The 9822-nt window shown below is 35.0% G+C and overlaps 1 protein-coding gene across 1 annotated transcript; it reads left to right on the forward strand.

Moving 5' to 3' along the window:
* Positions 2668-3689, forward strand: LOC109821875 (protein FAR1-RELATED SEQUENCE 4-like). Its single transcript, XM_020388030.1, has 3 exons — positions 2668-3354; positions 3514-3531; positions 3645-3689. Exons 1-3 carry the CDS (start codon positions 2668-2670, stop codon positions 3687-3689), a joined length of 750 nt encoding a protein of 249 aa, XP_020243619.1.

Below are 9822 nucleotides of genomic sequence, written 5' to 3' on the forward strand. Positions count from 1 at the left end.
TATATATATATATATATATATATATATATATAGAGAGAGAGAGAGAGAGAGAGAGAGATTAATGGAGGTCATTGACATAGGAGGGAGTTTCCTCCTATGGCGCTGATGTGGCCAGATCTCAGCCACTGATCCCTCCCCCCGCTCTCGACGACAACGCCTCCTCTGGCTCTCTCTCCCCCCAAATTCCCACCGCCATCACCACCGCGAAACCCACCCTCGCGATTACTTCCGACAACAATGCCTCCTCTCCCGTCGACAGCCCCCTCCTCCTCCCGCCTCCCACTGTCGAGAACCCACTTCGTCCTCCCCCCGCTCTCGACGACAACGCCTCCTCTGGCTCTCTCTCCCCCCAAATTCCCACCGCCATCACCACCGCGAAACCCACCCTCGCGATTACTTCCGACAACAATGCCTCCTCTCCCGTCGACAGCCCCCTCCTCCTCCCGCCTCCCACTGTCGAGACCGACGCCGACGCCCCCATTCCGCCTCCCGCTGTCAAGACCGACACCCTCCCTCCTCCCTATGTCGACGCCGACGCCGATCTCCCCCGTCGAAGGCCCATCACTTCTTCCTCTCTCGCATCCGACGTCGACGCAGGTATTTTTGGTACAGTCTCAATTTGGGTATTTTTGGAGTGATTTATGGTCTCAACGCGACAAAACATGTTCATATTTCAATTCTGCTATAGTGGTCTATTCAAATTTCAATTCCATTTGGTTGGCCTCTTTCTTGCGTTATTATGCTAATGCTTGCTTTACTGCTGTGAATTAGGGTTGACTTGAATTTTTATGCTAATTGCGTTATTATGCTAATGCTTTTCTGGGTTATTATGCTAATTGCGGACAGTTTCGAGGGGGAAAAGAATATGTGCAGACAGTTTTTGTTGTCCTCAAAATATGTATATACCGAGTGCTTCAACTATTCCCAGTACAATTGTAGCTGTTCACGTCTCCGATAAGCTGTAACCTTTCATGATTTTGGAGAAGCAAACTTACACTGGTTTTGTTGCTATTGTCATTTAATGTTCCGTACTCATTAATATGATAATGTTCCTTTTCTACACATGCTAGTTTTATTAGGTTTACATTCTCATAAGCAGTTCCATGCGTCAGTAAGAATTCTGTAGCTCCAGGTATAATTTATCTTTGTTGTTCGTAATTACCCAAAATTATCATGTCATCGATAAGAAATTTCAAGCGGTGGATCTAATTAGTTGTGCCATAGGCTGTAAATAAATAAATACTCTAATACTTTCGAATCCTGGAAACAATTTTACTGCAGTGTGGTTATAAACTTGCATCATTAGTATATAATTTCTCGACGTTTGTAACACATTGATAATTGTTTCAAGGTGACGAGAGGATAATGAATGTTGAAACAGATGATGTGCTACCCATTGGACTAAGTGAAAATGATACCCAAAATCTCATGGATGTTGGTGGTGAATTGCCTATAGCTCTTGTAGGCCCGAATGAGATGACTTTCATAGGAGAGGCGCCATACGAAGGAAAAGAATTTGCTACATTGGAGGAGGCATACAACTATTACAATTCTTATGCAAAAAAGAAGACTTGCAAGAGAATTATTGAGAATTTGAGTGAAGAAGGAATGGCTCCTTCTACTATTGCTCGAGTGTATAATGTTGTGTCTAAGAGTATTGATGAAGAATATATTACTGCACAACAATGTATTGATCACATCAGAGCTATTAGGAAGAACAACATTGGCAATGAATGCATATCCATCATAAAGAATTTTCAAGCTAGGAAGGAAATCGATCCAGAATTTTATTTTTCCATAGAGCTGGATCAGTCGGGGACTATGAGGAGCATGTTTTGGGCTGATGGGAGATCAAGATCTTCTTACTTAAGTTTTGGAGATGTAGTGGTGTTCGACGTCACATATAAAACCAATCATTTGAGCCTACCGTTTGCTCCATTCACAGGTGTAAATCATCATCGGCAGTCCATTCTCTTTGGTTGTGCGTTACTTGCAGATGAGTAGGAGGATACCTTTATTTGGTTGTTCACTCAATGGCTAAAATGCATGCATGGGGTTGCACCAAAAGCAATTATTACTGATCAAGATGCACAAATAAGAGGAGCTATCAAACAAGTTTTTCCTAATACCCGACACCATTTTTGTTCTTGGCATATTGGCAGACATATTGCCGAGCAGCAACTTCCAATGAAAGCACAATATGGAGATGAGATTTCTACATATTTTGATAAGTGGTACCGAGCTAGCACTATTCACAATTGTGAGGAACATTGGAAGATTATGAAGAAGAAATTTAATATAGATGAGAGGGTAGATAGTTGGTTGACGAGGATGTACAGATTGTGTACACACTGGGTAGATGCATATTTGAAAGACATATTTTGGGCATGAATGACAACTAGTCAGAGGAGTGAAAGTATCAATGCATTTTTTGATGGTTATGTAAATACAAAGACTAGGCTTGTGGACTTTGTATGCCAATATGACAAAGCCTTAGAAAATCGCCGCGCATCTGAATCTCGAGAAGACTTTATGACATTGAATACTGTGCCTGCAATGTGCCTTTGACATCCAATTGAAGTGCAAGTTAGCAAATTATATACTAGGTGGATCTTCAAAATATTCCAAGATGAGCTTACTAATGGGTTATCACTTTTTCATGAAGAAATGCTAAAGGAAGAGCCAAAAACAATTTATCTAGTTGGTGATTTTTCTGAAGAAAAAGATAAATGGGAAGAAGTTACATATGACAAATCTAGCGGGTTTATGGTAAAATGCTCTTGTGCACTTTTTGAAACCGATGGGATCCTTTGTAGACATATATTGCATATCATATGGCTTCTTCAGTTGACAGCTATTCCTGATAATTATATATTGCAAAGGTGGAAAATTGATGCAAGGCACAAAAACATTAGATTTTTTAATGATATGGATGTAAGAAGCAATGAAGGTAGCATGAAGCAGTGCGATATTATTAGATTGTGGGCAATTCGAGCCAGATTCAATGCTACCCTTGAGATGGCATCATGTTCAGCAAATGTCATTTCTATGTTGGAGAGAATGCTACAAGATATCACTGTATCAGTTGAGAAGGAAGTAAAGCTTAATGAAATTCATATTGCAAACTCTCAAATTGGAAGCCAAATTAGTTCAAATACAAATGTAGTATTGAGAGATGGTGAAGAAATTTTAATTCGTGATCCTAGTGGCCCAGTCAAAACAAAGAGTCGTCCAAGAGGTGCTAGCAGGTACAAGTCAGGAATTGAAGAGTCACAATCAAAAAAGGATATAAAACATCGAAAATGTGGGAATTGTCAACAATTGGGTCACTATAAGACCGGTTGCCCGATGTTGGTAAGTTACTTGAGAATTTTTCTTGTAATATTTATTTGTCGTTCAATTAAATTCTTTTTTGTGCACAACTTATGAATGTTTTCCATGTATAGAAAAAGTAACAGCCTTTTAGGAGCATTTTGGAGCATTTTAGGAGCATTTTGGCTGTACTTTCCCCAGGTGGTTGCAGTTATGTGTGTATGTTTTGTTCATTGACCTTTGTTATGTCCTTCAGTAAGCTATGCAAACGAATCAGTCCTCCCTATTTTGGTTCATTGCACACTGAAACTTTGGTTCTATTTGTTGTGCAGGCGGGCATTGTGAAGAAGGAGCACATCAAAATCCATGGTAGCTGAGAAGTCTCTGTTCGAAGGACTAATTAGTGCTTGAAGATTGCGTTTTATCTACTTAGCTTTTTATATAGTTGCTTTCCTATTTCATGCTTGAATTTGTACCTTGTTATTTCTTGCATTTGTGTTCGAAGGACTGATTATGTAGTGTTCGAAGGACTGATTATATAGTTGTATTTGTTACTGATTATGGTAGCCTGAGGGACAATTTAGTTTTGTACAAGTTCTGGTTATATGAGATCTTATTTGGCATGTTGATGCTCTTCATATTTGGATCTCCTCAACTATTTTGTGTTCTTTATTTGGTTCCCAGTTAGAAGACAGTTTGTTGATTGTGCATGTTTAATGGATGTATGCATGGTTGATATACATGGCTACATCAGTTGGAAGTCCACCTCTTTTTATCTATTCACTAAATTTTTGTTTTTAACCTCAAGAATACATTTAAAACTTTCGGTGAGGTCTTGTCAGCAATTTTGTCACTCATTTGATTCAACATGTTCTTTGATCATTGATGCAGACTTAGTTCAGTCGTCATGACCGGCAACTACGATCATTTACTCACTCAAATAAATGATAACAACGCCACATTGTTATTATTCTCCCACAGCAGCAAACAAAAGATAACCACCCAAACCAAACAAACGGCTCACAAAGCAAAACCCAACAAAACAAACAAGATCAATCCCTCTTCCTCTCCCTGTAGGCCTTAGCCTGGAAATTGAGAAACAAAACAAGCAAGCTCATGATTGATTACAAAATGAACCAGTTATGTACTAATCAGAGCACAAAATGACCACAAATAAGCTAACATTTGAGGACAAACTGACTTCAAGCATTGTGAAAATTGAGTTCAAACTAAGTACAAAATGACCCAAGTTATACAAGCTTATCCTCACATAGAAGAATCATCCACAAATCACATCACATGTTTTTTGCAATGGAGAAACCAACAAACACGGCAATGATACATACTAGAAACACTAATATTGTAAACACCGAACCTAATACAAAAGCATAAATGGAGGAAATAGCAGTTTCCCCAAGTTTTGCCTTGTCCTCATCCAGATTATGCCCCGACGGAAGTATTTGTTATTAAAATTGAACTGGTGTCAGGACATGCCTTGAGCTGGATGCTGGATCACGAGCGATGGTGTGCTTCTCCCATTCAAGAAAAACCTCTTCGTATGTTTCAAACCCTTTGTAGGAGGCATTTGGGAATTTATCAACTTGAGATTTGCATTCCTCCCAATTATCGAAAATGCCACATCGTCGACCTCTCTTCACAATATAGAAACTCTTTCTTGCCATGGATAACCTGAAAATTTGTGTTTTATAAAGTATATTCAAGTCTAAAGTATATTAAAAAATGGCACAGGATAGGATGTATTTCCATAAGTATATTCAAGTCTAATGTATATTGCACTTCACATCTGAATATGGATTGCCACATTTCTATGTGTTTTATATTTTTATTTGAAAAACTAGGTATATATGAAGGGGGCTTCTTGTACTTTAATATTATATTTGTGAGTAACCAGTACTCACTGCTTTATGCCTGCCTAGTACATATATTTGCTCTTGTTCAATTGAAGTAGCTAGCTTCTTATTTAGAATGAAGAATGGATAAGTGTCAGGGCTGTAAGCAACATGCAATATGCAGAAAATTTTACCAAATTATTAGAGTGACAAAATCTATATAACCTGCAACCTGTCTGAACAAAATTAAAATGACTGAATGCATACACAATTCAATCAAGGGAATAGAAATTTCAAGCTACAACCATAAGAGAAGCCCTATCATGTGCTCACATCCAATTTGCATTTTGTATATCTCTTCAATACAAAAAGTCCAAGAAGTGATATTGAATTGAAGTAGCTGACTTCTTGCTCAGGATTCAGAAACATTAGTATTATGACACTAAGCAAAATGCAATATGCACAAAACCGTAACAAAATTTCAGAGAGCCAAAATCTATACAGAATGTAACCTGTCAACGAAAGTGATTGAGCATATACACAATTCAATCCGGGGGATGGAAATTAGCAGCTACCAACATAAGAACATCCTAATATCTCCATTTGTGTGTAAACCAAACATCAAATTTCAATAGTATTTCTGTACTCATGAAACAATTTCTAAGTCTCAGTTTGAACACATTCTAAATCGCAGACACAATGCAAAAGGTACTGAGAAAAAAAGATTGAAAAAAAGATAATCAGACTTTACCTCAATTAGAAACCATATCAGCCATTGACAAGCATGATCTTTACTCACCTTCAAACTCCTGAAAGATTGAAAAAAAGATAATCAGACTTTACCTTATCTTGGTGTCGATGCCGGCATCGACAACGGGAGGCGGGAGGAGGCGGGAGGAGGCGGGAGGGAGAGGCGTAGACAGCGGGAGGCGGGAGGAGGAGGGAGGAATCACGGCGGGAGGAGTAGACAGCGGGAGAGGCGTAGACAGCGGGAGGCGGGAGGGAGAGGCGTAGACAGCGGGAGGCGGGAGGAGTTCTGAGGTGATCACGGCGTCGAGAGCGGGAGTAATCGCGAGGGTGGGTTTCGCGGTGGTGATGGCGGTGGGAATTTGGGGGGAGAGAGAGCCAGAGGAGGCGTTGTCGTCGAGAGCGGGGGGAGGACGAAAGGGGGTTTCGGCAGTGGAATTTGGGGGAAAGGGGGAGAGAGAGAGAGCGCTCAGACACCGAGGGGGTGTGGGTTTTTCGACAGCTGCAATCAAGAGCTGGTCCAGCACACAGATTTAGCAAGGACAAGGGTTATTTTTGCAAATAGACACCAGTAACAGTTGATTAACCCGCATTGGAAAACGGATCAGTGGCCTGAGATCTGCCACATCAGCGCAGTCATAAGGAGGAGACTCCCTGCCTATGTCATGACGCTGTCCATTAGATCATATATATATATATATGAGAATGTAAGTGGTGTATGCATATGTCATAATGAGAGGATTCTCTCATATACAAGTCGATGTGGCACAATCTCCGACCAAGTAAATAAAGTAGCGAGAGAGATATGCCTGCAATAAAATACACTTGGTGAAGATTGTGGGCACATCATTGTATAATGCAGAGAATGGCGCTCATCATATGAACATATGATAGCCACATTCATCTCTGCTCGTCTCTCTCTACTGCTCTCTATATATTTTATATATAGTATATATTATATATATAAATGTATATATAATATATATGTATTACCTATATATGATAGTATATATATAAATATATATAGTATATATATATAGGCGATATATAAATATATATAGAGAAGAGAGAGAGAGGAGAGAGGAGATTAGATTAATGGGTATGCATATGTCATATGGAAGGATTCGCCTCAATAGCAATTACATGTGACACAATCTCCACCAAGTGAATAAAGGTAGGAGAGGAGAGATGCCTCATAAATACACTTGGTGGAGATTGTGCACATGCATGTGTAATACTGAAGAGAACCCGCTACATAATGAAGCATATGATACACCGATTAATCTCATAATATATATATATATCATATATATATATATATATATAGTATATATATATATTATATATATAAATAATTATATAGAGAGAGAGAGAGAGAGAGAGAGAGGGAGAGAGAGAGAGAGAGAAAGTGAATCTAATACATCACTAGGCTCGCCACACTAAGGACTGCGGCCTAAAATCACATGGGCATTTCCTATTTTTTTTTGCGATCCGCTCGCGTTGAACTTGATCTACACGTTCTTAACAGCCAAAACATACCCAATTTTGGGGTGAAGCCAGTCCGTGTTTTTGACCTTTTCGCCACGCTCGCTGTAATTTAACAGGTTTTGATGCAATTAAACTGTTTTACAGCGCTCAACGACAGTAGGTCAAGAACACAACAGGTTCACCCAAAATTGGTGTGTTTGGGGTTTAAGAACGGTGTAGATCAAGTTTAACGAGTGGATCGGGCATAAAATTTTTAGGAAATGATGTGATTCTAGGGATTGCGTCTTTAGGTAAGGACCATGGTGTCACCGTTAGATCACTTTTATCGCCATACTATAGTATATATATATATACTATATATATATAGTACTAGCTATATATATATATATATATATATATTATATAATATATATATATATATATATTATATATATTATATATAGTATATATATATATTATATAGTATTTACATTGTTACTTATAAATACATCCATACATACGATAATGACAATATATATATACTGGTATGGTATTATATATAGTAATGAGATGGATAGTATCATAGTATATATATATACTAGATGTACCATATAAATATATGTAGTATGGTATTATAGTAACAATGTATAATATATATATATATATATAGTATATATACTAATATAATACTATACGTATATATACTATATATATATATATATATATATACACATAGTATATATATATAGTTACTATACTATATAGTCATATATATTTATTATACAGTATATATAATATATATAGTATATATAGTAGTATATATAACTATATATAATATATAGTGATATAGTATAATATATATGATATATTATAACACAACATGATATGTATTGATTATATATACATATACTGTATAATATATATATATATAAAATTATTATATATGTATAATATATATATATATATATATATAGTATATACTATATGATATATATATAATATATATATTATATATATATATATAGTATAATATTATAGTAGTAATATATATATATATAATAAGAGAGAGAGAGGACGAGAAGAGAGAGAGAGAGACGAGAGAGAGTATGGAGAACTTGGTACCAGTTTGCTTAACGCAACTTGGTAGTGATGTGGCCTAATTTCGCCCTACAGCTCAGCCCCTCGAAGATAGAGCCTCACGCGACTCTTCACCACTCCCATATAGATGTATGGACAAGACATTAGGCCAGGCACACTACCGAAGTTGTTTGGAAGCACACTTTTACAAGTTCTCCATTTTCTCATATTATATATGTATATATATATATATATATATATATATATATATATATATATACTATATATTATATACTTATATATATAACTATACTTATATAATATATATAATATAGAATATATATATTATATTATATATATATATCATATATACTAACTAATTTTATAATATATATATATAGCTATGATATCATTTATATATAGTATATGATATATATATATATAGTATATATATATATATATATATATATATAACTATATATATATAATATATGTATATATGCTATATATATGTGTATAAGTATCTACATACATATTATGTAACATCAATACATATATGTAATATAGTATACATACATGATATGTATATTATATACATATCATATATGTATATATAGTCATACATATATTTATATATACAATATAGTATATATAATAAATTATATATATATATATATATGACTATATACGTATATAGATATATATATATATATATATGTATAAATATATATATATAGTATATATAATATTATAGTATATATAGTATATATATATATATATATATATAATATATATATATATATATAGTATATATAGTATATATAATATGAAAAAATGGAGAAGACTTGGTACCAAAGTTGCTCCAGAACAACTTGGTATGATGTGGCCTAATCTGCTCCATAACATCTAGCATTGGAGTTGTGAAGGGTGGTTGAGGACTCTATCTCAGAGGTATGATGTAGGGGCAAGATTAAGCCAGCATCTACCAAGTTACTTTAAGCAACTTGGTAGCCGGAAGGTTCTCGCATATTTCCTCTATATATATATACATATATGTATATATTGTACATTGTTACTGATAATACATACATACATACATTTAATGTAGCAAAATATATATATATATATATAGTATATATAATATATATGATAATAATGTATATATATATATATATATTATAATATATATATATATATAGTATATAGTATAGTATATATATATATATTAATATATAATATATATATATAGATATATGGGAAAAGTGAATCTAAGGTGACACCCTAATCTCTCTCAACAAGAAGAAAAAAAACAAAAAAAAAAAACAAAGAAAAAGAAAAAAAAAAAGAAAAAAAAAAAAATAAAAAAAAG

The sequence above is a fragment of the Asparagus officinalis genome, chromosome 8 (assembly GCF_001876935.1).
Source record: "Asparagus officinalis chromosome 8, Aspof.V1, whole genome shotgun sequence".
Classification (NCBI taxonomy): domain Eukaryota; kingdom Viridiplantae; phylum Streptophyta; class Magnoliopsida; order Asparagales; family Asparagaceae; genus Asparagus; species Asparagus officinalis.